Genomic DNA, 12181 nt, shown 5'->3' on the forward strand with positions numbered 1-12181 from the left:
TGTACATGTTTCCCAGTACATACATGCAAGAATTCTTCCAGGCTATATAAGTAAGAGTTATGGGGCGCCTGGCTGGCTTAGTCAGGAGAGCATGGGACTCTTGATCTCGAGGTTGTGAGTTCGAGCCCCACACTGGGCATAGAGCTTAGTTTAAAAAGGGATGGGGCAGGGGCGCCTGGGTGGCTCAGTTGGTTGAGCGTCCGACTTCAGCCCAGTCACGATCTCGTGGTCCGTGAGTTCGAGCCCCGTGTCGGGCTCTGGGCTGATGGCTCAGAGCCTGGAGCCTGCTTCCGATTCTGTTCACCTCTTGATTTAGGTTCAGGTCATGATCTCATAGTTCTTGAGCTTGAGCCCTATATACTCTGCACTGACAGTGCGGACCCTGCTTGGGATTTTCTCTCTTCCTCTCTCTCTGCTCCTCCCTTTCACTCACTCTCTCTCTCTCAAAATAAATAAACTTTAAAAAATATATTTAAAAAATTAAAAATAAAAGGGGGACGCTTAGGTGGCTCAATTGGCTAAAGCATCTGATTCTTGATCTCAGCTCAGGGTTTTTTTTAATATATAATTTTTTAAATGTTTATTTTTGAGAGAGAGAGAGAGAGAGAGAGAGACAGGGTGTGGGCAGGGGAGAGGCAAAAAGAGAGGGAGACACAGAATCTGAAGCAGGCTCCAGGCTCTGAGCTGTCAGCACAGGGCCCAACTCAGGGCTTGAACGCACGAACGTGAGATCATGACCTGAGCTGAAGTCAAACGCTTAACCGACTGAGCCACCCAGGTGCCCCTCAGCTTATGTCTTGATCTCAGCTCAGGGCTTGATCTTGGTCATGAGTTCAAAGCCCCATATTAGGCTCCATGTGGGGCATGGAGCCTACTTAAAAAATACAAAAAACGGGCACCTGAGTGGCTCAGTCGGTTGAGTGTCTGACTTTGGCACAGGTCATGATCTCACGGTCTGTGAGTTTGAGCCCTCAGCATTGTCAGACTCTGTGCTGGCATCTTGGAGCCTGAAGCCTGCTGTGAATTCTGTGTCTCCCTTGGGACACCTGGGTGGCTCAGCTGGTTGAGCGTCTGACTTCTGCTCAGGTCGTGATCTCATGGTCCGTGAGTTCGAGCCCCACGTCGGGCTCTGTGCTGACAGCTCAGAGCCTGGAGCCTGCCTCGGATTCTGTGTCTCCCTCTCTCTGCCCTTCCCTGCTCATGCTCTGTCTCTCTCTCTGTCAAAAATAAGTAAACATTAAAAAAAAATTTTTTTAAAGAAATAATGGATTCTGTGTCTCCCTCTCTCTCTGCCTCTCTCCCACTCATGCTCTCTCTCTCTCTAAAGAATAAAATTAAAACATTAAAAAATAAAAAAAAAAAACCTAACAGTCAAAGTGTATGTACAGGCAATTTCAATTTATCAAATAATGCCTGACTGTTTTCCAAAGTGCAGTTTTCCAATTATGCAGGAAGAAGAACATTCTAAACAGGGGCAGGCGTAGGACCAAGAAGAACTGTACACTCTGTTGCCTAAAACCCTCAGCGTTTTTCCCTTTTACTGGAACAAGATCCAAGCCCCTGCTGTGAGTGCCAGGGCCTTGCATGTTGAGGCCCCTGCCCTGCTCTCTACCAGTGCCATTATGACTCTGCCCCTCACCCCCAGTCCCATGGTCATGTGTGACTGCCTAACCCCGCCTCTGCCCCAGTGTTCTTCCACTAGACATCTCCATAGCTCTTTCCCTCATTTCCTTCAGGTCTTTGCTAAAATATCCCTTCTCAGTGACACTTTCTCTGACCACCCAGTTTTAGATGGCAACCTCCCACATTCCTTACCCCCTCCTCAGCTTTGCTTGTCTCCACAGCCTGGCCACCTGGGTTCCATTCAGTCTCAGGCAGCTCTCCCCTGGTCTGCTAGGACTTGACACTTTATCTCCCCCCAAGCCTTAAGTGCCAGCATACCTGACTGTTGGGGGCTGGCTACCTGGCCCTGCTGATGGACTGGCCTCTCGGAGCCACTTTTGATCCGGACAGCCTGGGTTTCTCACAGTTGGTCTCATGCTCTGAAAAAAAGCTCATGTATTTTCTTTATTTACCTGTTTGGTTTTGGTCCCCACCCTGCCCGAGCCCTCACTTTTATGGGAGCTCTATAAAAGAGGCAACCTCCCTGTCTTATTCACTACCCGATATATGATAAGTCCTCAAACAATAACTGTCCAGGCTGGTTGTCAATCTCCCAGAGACATCTGAGCACCCCTACACCCACACCTGGGAATTGCCCTGTGTGGAAATCCCCAGAACACAGGCATCCTCCCTCCACTGCCAGCTCCCGCCAACTTCCCTGGTTCGGTGTCAGACAGCTTCTGCTGGGAGCTGCTGCTGCTGCTGCTGCTTCCCTAAATCCCCTCTGGGGACTGTCTGGGAGCTCTGGCCGCAGCTTTTCTGGCCATCAGGGCACAAGGGTGATGGGCAGGGGTCCTTAAACAGGCAGAGGTCAGGTGCCTGGAGCTCGAGAAAAACCTTTTGATGGAATAAAGTGGAAGACTTCAGAGATGAGAGGACCTCACCAGGTGGAGAAATGAAAAGGGCACGCTGAGCAGAGCAGAAGGAACAGTGGGAACAAAGGACTGGAGGCATGAGAGCGCATGTCGTATTTGAAGAACACGTTCTGGTCTGGTGCAGCTGGAGGGTTTTCGGTGGAAGGGAGCGTGGCAGGAGAGCATCCCTGGGCTGGCCTGGAGGGGGAGGGCTGGCTGGGGAGGTATGAGCTCCCAGCAGGATCAGCAAAGGCTCAGCTGTGTCTTAGGTTTAATCCTGCCCCCACCCCTGCCTCTGTCAGTCTGCCCCTCCTACTTCACCCCTGCCCTTCCCTTCACCCAACCCCCAGCCTGGCCGCTCCTGCAGCTGAATGGACTTCTCCCTCGGCCTACGCTTGGGCCCTCGCAACAAGAAGGCCACCCACCAACAGCCCCCTACACCCTCCGGGCACGCCGCACCAGCTGCCGCCCCTTGTCTGTCCTGTCCCCCCTCCACCTGTTTTTGCCCCTGCCCTAGCTGTCCTCCTCCCACCTGCTCCTGCACTGCCTATCCCTCTCATGCAGCTACCTGCCCCTCCTGCCCCGGTCTTCCTGGCCCACCCTGTACCTGCTCCTGCCCCCCCTGCCCTGCCTGTCCTCTCCTGACTTGTCCCCACAGCTCCTGTGTCTTGTGCGCTGGTCCGCACGTGACCTGCTGCCACCCCTCACCTTGCCCAATTTACCCTTGCTCCAGAGGCCGAGCTGCCTGTCCCAGCTCCTGCCTGGGCTGCAGTGACAGCTGTGGCTGTGGCCCAGGGGCTCCTCCAGGCTCCACTGGCCGCTGCAGCCGCTGCTTCCGGGGACAACGCACCTCTCAGAGGCACTGTCTCATAGTCTAGCTGGACTGCTGCCCCGCTGAGAGGTTGTCGGTCTGGTCTCCCGGAGCACTTCTGCCAGCTGCTTCCTCTGGGGGGAGGCAGAAGCTCTGGAGTGAGGAGAGGCATCAGCTAAACCCCTCACCCAGACAGGTAGAGGCAGAAGACTGCTCAGAGCCCCCGCGCATCCCCCATAGTCCCTGAGAGTGGGGCATCTGCTTTGATGTTAGTTTCTGGGCCTGCTCCCGCTGGTTCCAGAACCTCCTCTTCTGCAACTTCTGAAATGGCAAGCATGCTTCTCAGAGCCTCCCTCAAGGCCTCGGAAGGTGAGGAAGTTGGCCATTTTCTTCCTGTAGTCAGCCTCTGCTGGACATCCTTCTTGGCTCATCTTCTCTGCAGTTCTCATGGATAAGGTACATCCCTCCTCTAGAGGCAGTAGGGGGCCCTTTGTCCAGGGGTTGCCTCTTGCCACTTGGGCCTCCACCCGTATCCCTTACTGACCCAAAAGTCTGTGGACCCCTTACCTCTCATCCTGAGTCAGGCAAAGAAGGTCAGTGGCTCTTAGACCAGAGGAGAAGGCTGAGCAGAGGGTTCTTGGCTCTTCCTTCCCCTTGGATATCATGACATCCTTCATGGTCCTTTGCTTCTAGGAACCTGGAGTTCTCTGCCTGGATGTCTTGTCTTTCAAATCTCTGAGTGCTTGCGCAGTGTCATGACCTCAATCTTCCAGCAATAATCCCCTCTGTTACATCCATGCTCATCTGGCATGGGGATAAGGGAAGCTGGGAAGTCTGGTCTCAGTGATCCCATCCATATAGCTAAGTCAAAATACCCTGTCCCTGTGGATAGGACCTGAGTTTGGAGAAGCCACCAAGAGGAAGCTGGAAGTAAGAGCCCCAGGTATCTGCTCAGGGCTGGACCCTAAGATAAAAGCCCCTAAGCATCCCTCCACACTCAAGTCCTCTGACATCAGTCTGTTTCAATGTTCTCTTTCTCGGCCTCCTTCTCTGGGACTCTTTTGAGCTTTCCTTTCTATCTGTTTATCTTTCTGTGTACCCTTCCTTCTGTCTTTCTACATCACTCTCTCCATTTCTATTTCCTTCTTTCTGTCATTGGGAGGTTCTGCCTTCACTTAACTTTGCCTCTACATCAGCCTTCCTCATTTTCTATCCTTCTATTTCTCCCTCCTTCTATTTCCCCATCTAATGTAAAGTCTATTTAACATATATGTCTTTTTCTTTCCCCCTTCCCTGTCTCAGTTTGTGTCTTCACCTCTATTTTCTTGCTTGGTCTTTCAATCCACCTTATCTCTCTCTTTTTCTAAGCAAGCTCTACGCCCAACATGGGGCTCGAACTCAGGACCCGGAGATCAAGAGTCACACGCTCCACTAACAGAGCCAGCCAAACTCCCCTCTCTCTGCTTTTCTATCCTGTTCTGCTTCTGGTGCATTTCATTCTCAATCTCTTCCATTTCTATTTCCCTTTCTGTGCTTGCCTCCCTTCCAATCTTCTGGGTCTAGCTGTGTATTCATTTCCTATCTCTTTCTGCCTCCCCAAATCTGGCTTTCTCTCTCTCTCCCTGAGTCCTGCAGGTGCCTCTACACCATGCCTGTGTCATGCCCATCTCATTACTGCACAAGGTCCAGGACACTGAGTCCTCTGATGTCTGTCTGTCTCACACACACCCCATGCCCTGGAGTGAGCAGAGCTGGACACAGCTACCAGAATTGTCCTTCCTTTCCCCACCATCTAGGCCATCCATCTCAACTCAGCTCCAAGCCCAAACTTTTTAAAAATGATGTTTCTTCCAATTTCTTATTCTGAAAATTGGCAATTAAAAACAAAAAGAATTGGGGTGCTTGGCTGGCTCAGTTGGTGGAGTGTGTGACTCTTGATCTTGGGGTTGTAGGCTCAAGCCCCACGTTGGGTATACAGATTATGTAAAAATAAAATCTTTGGGAAAAAAAAACCAATTAGGTATTTATGCTGCCTGTGCTGTATAAACTATATTTCAGGGTAGCCAAATAGCTCTTAAGAAGAATTCCAGCTAATGTGGAAGGAATACGGAATTAGAAAAATCATTGGGCAGCCCTTGATCAAATAATTGATCAAAGCAAGAATCATGAATGGATGAAACCAAAGATGATGGTTGATGGTGAACTTTACAATGGAGGAATCAAGCTGTGACCACCTAACCCCACTGAGGAATCTTACCATCACTAAAAGGGGTATAACCCCTCTACTGTGTACCTCCTGGGGTGATGCAATCTGAAGCACTCAGCACCACCCATGAAAGACTCTTGCCAAACAAAGGAAAAAACACACACACAAAACTGAACATGATTTCAAACCTTTAAAACCAACCTCCATTTAACAGGAAATATCAGGGATGGAGGAACAATTTAAATGACACAACGAGGAAGTAAGAAGACACATCCAGAGAGTGGGAACTTTTCAAGGAAATGTGGCTCAATTTCTTCAACTAGTCAATGGCTAGGGGGGAAAATTGAGAGAGGACATAAAAGGACTACTATTATATGGGGCATCTGGACTCTTTTGGTTCCTGATTGGATAACCCAATTGTAAAAAGACAGTTTCAGACAGTTGGAGCCTTTTACTTACGGACTGGAGAATGCCAAGGAGTCAGTATTGATTTTGTTAGACATAAAATGGCTTCGGGGTTTTGTAAGAAAAGGGCCTTATTTCCTAGGGGTGCATATTGAAGTATGGAGTGAAGTGACATACTTACTTTTAAATATTTGGGCAGATAAAAAAGGATGGAATTAAAGGAATAGAAGCAACGAAGTGACAGAATTATATTATTGAATTAACTATGTAGGGGTTCATAGAACTCTGCTCTCTACCTGTGTGTATGTTTAAACATTTTCATAATAAAAGTTTTAAATGTTGCTCCTCTGGTAAGCACAGTTCCTCAATATTCCCAGACCACCCTCCCACCTTCCCTGAAAACTAGGACTTCCCCTGTGCCTCCCCAATACACAGACCTCAGCCCTCCTTGCAGTCTGCTAGAAGCATCTTCTAGAGATATGTTGTATTCACAGGCTGCCTTTTATCCCCTCCAGTCCTCTGCTGGTACGTTTCCCATGTTTAGGAACTTTCTCAGCTGTTTTTCACAGTTCTGAGGTGACAGAGGAGCCTTAAGACTAAACATATTTTGGGGGCGGTTGGTTGGCTCAGTTGGGTAAGCATCTGATTCTTGGCTTTACCTCAGGTCATGATCTCATGGTTCGTGAGTTTGAGCCCCACATCAGGCTCTGTGTTGACAGCACAGAACCTGCTTGGGATTCTCTCTCCCTCTCTCTCTGCCCCTCCCTTGCTTACTTGCTTTCTCTCCCTCTCAAAAATAAATTTAAAAACTTTAAAACATTTTTTAATGTTTATTTATTATTTTTGAGAGAGAGGGAGAGAAAGAGAGAGAGCCTAGGAAGGGCAGAGAGAGAGGGAGACACAGAATCCAAAGCAGGCTCCAGGCTCCAAGCTGTCAGCACAGAGCCCAATGCGGGGCTTGAACCCATGAACCGTGAGATCATGACCTGAGCCAAAGTTGGACACTCAACTGAGCCACCCAGGCGCCCCAAATTTTAAAAACTTTTAAAAATTAAAAAAAAAGACTACCCATATTTTGGGGGTGTCTGCCTGGGTGGTAAGTCAGTTAAGCATCAGACTCTTGATTTTGGCTCAGATCATGATCTCACGGTTCATGGGTTCGACTCCCGCTTTGGGATCCCTGCTTGGGATTCTCTCTCTCCCTCGCTCTCTGCCCCTTCCCCACCCTCAAAAATAAATAAATAAACTTTAAAAAAAAAAAAGACTAAACATACTTTGGGGCCCCTGGGTGGCTCAGTCAGTTGAGTGACCAACTTCAGTCCAGGTCATGATCTCACGGTCCATAGGTTCCAGCCCCATATCAGGCTCTGTGCTGACAGCCCAGAGCCTGGAGTCTGCTTCAGATTCTGTGTCTCATTCTCTTTCTACCCCTCCCCTCCTCACTCTCTCTCTCTCTCTCAAAAATCAATAAAAAACATTTAAAAAAGACTAAACATATTTTTAATATGTCCCACAACAAACAAAAATAATCCAAAATAATGTAATCTTGCTGTAAGTCTCTTTCTGCCAGGTGCTTCTGAGCAAAATGCGATTCAACAATGGGGGAAAACTGGCCTCCCTCCTGGAAAACAGAAGGTCAGGAATGCAAGGCCATCCTGTCCCATTCCTGCCTTCATTCAGGATGACCTCCACCCCCAAAAGAAATGGGTGACATGAGTCCAAGGAGTCATCCCGGGAATGGGATGGAGAGCATTTGGGTTGCCTTTGCCCTAACTCACTGAATGACCTTGGAGAAATCATGGTTTTTGAGGCTTTGTGTTTCTAGATGAATGCATGGGAACCACCTCCCCTGGGAAGCCCATGGGGGAAGCCCTGGGTTCCCTATGGGAACCTCCCTCTGTAGGAGGGTGCCAGTTAGGAATAAAGGCACTTTGGAACTTGTAGATATAAATCTTCGCTGTTTACCTTATCGTAAGAAAGTATTTCTCAAGATATGATCCCAGACTCTCCCACCCTCTACCCTCCAAACTTTAGTATAAAGGAAACCAACACTTGCCAATCACCTGTGCAAGTGAGTGAACTCATTTAATCTTCTCAGAAACTATGAGTGTGGAATTGGAAAGATCTGGGTCCCAGTTCTAACACTACCTCTTATCACGTGACTCTGGGCACATTATTTAACCTTGCCAACTCTCAAGGATAATAATAGTACCTACCTCGTGGGTTGTTTGTGACAGTTAAATAATTCATCTGCAGCAGACAGCCCAGGAATTCTTAAAACAGAGCTTAGGTACATGATAACTGTTTGAGGAGTGTTACCAGCTAATATGGGCCAATACTTTTTAGAGTAACTTATCTGGATTAACTTATTCAGTCATCAAATATTTACTGAATCCTTTGTACTTACCAATAACTGTTTCTTAACTTTCTTAATTTTTTTAATGTTTATTTATTTTTGAGAAAGAGACAGCGTGCGGGAGAGGGAGGGGCAGGGAGAGAGAGATACAGAATCCGAAGCAGGCTCCAGGCTCTGAGCTGTCAGCACAGAGCCCGACCTGGGGCTCAAACTGACGAACCGTGAGATCATGACGTGAGCTGAAGTCGGACGCTTAACCAGCTGAGCCACCCAGGAGCCCCACTTTATTTCTTTTTTATAGTAATCTCTACACCCAACTTGGGGCTCAAACTCACGACCACATGTTCTTCCAGATGAGCCAGCCAGGCACCTCCCCAATAACTGTTTTAACTACTGGGAATACAAGTGAACAAATAGATAAAAATTTGTAAGGAGAAGAGACAGTAAATCAGTAAAACACATAGTGTGCCAGATGGTGTGAAGTATGGGGAAAATGCAGCAAAGGTGAATAGAGGCTGGAAGGATAGCAGGTGGATTGCTGTGGTGGATGTGGTGGTGTTGCTATTTTAAGCAGGATGGCTCAGGAAGGTCTGATAAGGTGACATGTGAACAGAGAACTGGAGGGGCCGAGGGAGGGAACCATGTGGGTATTTGGGAGAAGAACCAGAACCTTGCAGGCCACAGTGTGCAAAGGCCCGGGAGGTAGCCAGTATAGACGGAGTAGAAAGACTCTAAAGGGAGAATTGTAGATGAAATCAGAGAAGTAGCAGAGGAACAGAGGATAGAAGGTTTTGTAGGTCATTATAAAGATTCTGACTTTTACAGTTAATGAGATGGGAAGCCACTGGAAATAACAGTAAGACAGGAGACGGGTTAAATAATCTTTCCAATGTAACACAGCTTAGGTAAGTGGCAGAAGGTGGGCGTTCAGCACCAAGGCTGAACTTGAGCCTTTTTAATTTGTGCACTGCTCTCCTGTGACTGCAGACAAAGGAATTGGGACACTGAGGAGTAATGTGGCTTGCCCGAGGCCATGCAGTGGTAAGGGACAGGGGTGCGATTTGAGCCTTAGCCCGGCGAAAGTCCTTTACACCACACTGCCTCCCTCAGGTGTCTGGGCCATACTGACGTCGGGCCCGGCGGTCGCTACTGTGAGAAAGAGGGAAACCGAGGAGCCGGCTCGGCTCGGGGTAGCGACATTTCTTAGGAAGGGCCAGCCCGCGAGTCTGCGGGACTGCGGGCATTCTCCATGTTGCGGAGGGAGAGAAAAAATGGATCCTTATTTCAGGGCGGCCCCACAGGCACCCGGGAGTCGAAGAAGCGGGTGTCACGGGAAAACAGCGAAGGGGGTAGGAGCCACAGTAGCAACTACTACTGCCTCTACTCTTTACTGCGGGCGTCGAGAGTTGGGCTCCTAGCAGAGGTTGGGGGGGCAGAAGGCGGAGCAGGGGCGGAGCTTGAGCGCCGCGCCCCGTCACGTGAGGGGGCCATCATGGCGGCGGCCAGAGGCCTACCCGGCTCCCGGAAGCAGGCTGAGAGGCGGGCAAGCTGCTGGAACCCGAACCCGAGCCGGAGGTAGAGCGAGCAGGGCGTCCGGGCGGCCTGGAGCCGGACGTGTCCGGGGCGTCCCCGTAGACCGGGGCAGCAGGTGAGACGGGGTCTGGGCGAGGCGCGAGTGGGTGTGGCGGCGACGGGGCGCTGGGCGGGGGCTAGGGGGCGCAGGGGGTTGCCTAAGACCTGGAGGAGGGGGAACCCGAGATGCACGCGCGTGACCCTGAAGCAAATCGGGAGGCCCGCGCGGGCGGGAGGGATGCCCTGGACAGATGGAAAGACTTTGAGGACTAAAACGAGCTCTCGAGAGGGAATGGGAGGTAATAGAAGTATGCAGAAGCTGTCGTGGAAGAAGAGGGCAGCATCCCTTTAACTCGTGGGGCCGGAATTATTGTATTGAAGGGACTCCCTCTTTGCTATGCCAGGCAAGGGTGGGGCGAGTGCTCAGTCTTCTCCCCTCTCCTCTTACCCCTCCTTGCCCCACCGTGTCCTAGGAGACGGCTCTGGCGGGCCACTCCTCCCACCCACTCAACTGGTCCCTCCGGTCTGAGCTCTAGAGGAGTGGAGTTGAGGGGTGGGGAAATGCAGTTGGCGGGGGGTGGGGGGGGGTGGGGGGGGTGAAACTGCCTTCTGCTTAGACACCCAGCCCCTTGACAGTGCTACCTGGGCAATGGATGTGACTCTCACCCCACCCCCACCCCTCCTTCTCTAGGTCGTCCGGGGGCCCGCCATGCTGGTGACTGCCTACCTTGCCTTTGTGGTCCTCCTGGCCTCCTGCCTAGGATTGGAGTTGTCAAGATGCCAGGCTAAGCCCCCTGGAAGGGCCTGCAGCAACCCCTCTTTCCTTCGGTTTCAACTGGACTTCTATCAGGTCTACTTCCTGGCCCTGGCAGCTGACTGGCTCCAGGCCCCCTACCTCTATAAACTGTATCAGCATTACCACTTCCTGGAGGGTCAGATTGCCATCCTCTATGTCTGTGGCCTTGCCTCCACAGTCCTTTTTGGACTGGTGGCCTCCTCCCTTGTGGATTGGCTGGGTCGCAAGAAGTCTTGTGTCCTCTTCTCCCTCACTTACTCTCTATGCTGCTTAACCAAACTCTCTTGGGACTACTTTGTGCTGCTGATGGGCCGAGCACTTGGTGGGCTGTCCACCGCCCTGCTCTTCTCTGCCTTTGAGGCTTGGTACATCCATGAACACGTGGAGCGCCATGACTTCCCTGCTGAGTGGATCCCAGCTACCTTTGCCCGAGCTGCCTTCTGGAACCATGTGCTGGCTGTAGTGGCAGGCGTGGCAGCCGAGGCGGTGGCCTGCTGGATGGGGCTGGGGCCTGTAGCGCCCTTCGTGGCTGCCATCCCTCTTTTGGCTCTGGCTGGGGCCTTGGCCCTTCATAACTGGGGAGAGAACTATGATCGGCAGCGTGCCTTTTCAAGGACTTGTGCCGGAGGCCTCCGCTGTCTCCTGTCAGACCGCCGCGTGCTACTGCTAGGCACCATACAAGCCCTGTTTGAGAGTGTCATCTTCATCTTTGTCTTCCTCTGGACACCTGTGCTGGACCCACATGGGGCCCCGCTGGGCATCGTCTTCTCCAGTTTCATGGCAGCCAGCCTGCTTGGCTCTTCCCTGTACCGCATTGCTACCTCCAAGAGGTACCACCTTCAGCCCATGCACCTACTCTCCCTTGCTGTCCTCATCGTCGTCTTCTCCCTTTTCATGTTGACTTTCTCCACCAGCCCAGGCCAGGAGAATCCAGTGGAGTCCTTCATAGCCTTCCTACTTATCGAATTGGCCTGCGGGCTATACTTTCCCAGCATGAGCTTCCTGCGGAGAAAGGTGATCCCTGAGACAGAGCAAGCTGGCGTACTCAACTGGTTCCGGGTGCCCTTGCACTTACTCGCCTGCCTGGGGCTCCTAGTCCTCCATGACAGCGATCACAAAACGGGCACCCGGAACATGTTCAGCATCTGCTCTGCCGTCATGGTGATGGCCCTGCTAGCGGTGGTGGGGCTCTTCACCGTGGTAAGGCACAATGCTGAGCTGCGAGTGCCCTCGCCCACCGGAGAGCCCTATGCCCCTGAGCTCTAGCCCTGCTCCAGGATGAGGAGGCTGGGAAGGACTCTTGAATCCCACCTCTCTAGAATTGTACAGATCTCTCTGTGACTGACTTCGCAGCTGTCTGGGCCCTCAGCCTGTCCCGGGGCCCCTCCCGCCAGTGCTTTGAGCCGGAGAGCACGTGGGGGTGATGGCCTAGAAAGAAGATGCCAGAAGTTGCCTCTGTGTTACTCCCTTTCCATTTAAAAATAAACACTTTTAATTGATCATTGATTGGATTCACTTA

The 12181-nt window shown here is 51.1% G+C and overlaps 1 protein-coding gene across 2 annotated transcripts; it reads left to right on the forward strand.

Annotated features, from left to right (window-relative positions):
- The first annotated feature begins 9761 nt into the window (after window positions 1-9761).
- MFSD5 (major facilitator superfamily domain containing 5) lies at window positions 9762-12162 on the forward strand. 2 transcript variants are annotated; one of them, XM_030322715.1, is made up of 2 exons: window positions 9762-9942; window positions 10558-12162. In XM_030322715.1, the coding sequence occupies exon 2, from the start codon at window positions 10576-10578 to the stop codon at window positions 11926-11928; it is 1353 nt and encodes a 450-aa protein (XP_030178575.1). In that variant the 5' UTR covers window positions 9762-9942; window positions 10558-10575; the 3' UTR covers window positions 11929-12162. The 2 variants fall into 2 exon arrangements, with proteins under 2 accessions (XP_030178575.1, XP_030178576.1); XM_030322716.1 differs by lacking the exon at window positions 9762-9942 and adding an exon at window positions 10044-10165.
- Window positions 12163-12181: the final 19 nt, after the last annotated feature.

The sequence above is a fragment of the Lynx canadensis genome, chromosome B4, assembly GCF_007474595.2.
Source record: "Lynx canadensis isolate LIC74 chromosome B4, mLynCan4.pri.v2, whole genome shotgun sequence".
In the NCBI taxonomy this organism is placed as follows: Eukaryota; Metazoa; Chordata; class Mammalia; order Carnivora; family Felidae; genus Lynx; species Lynx canadensis.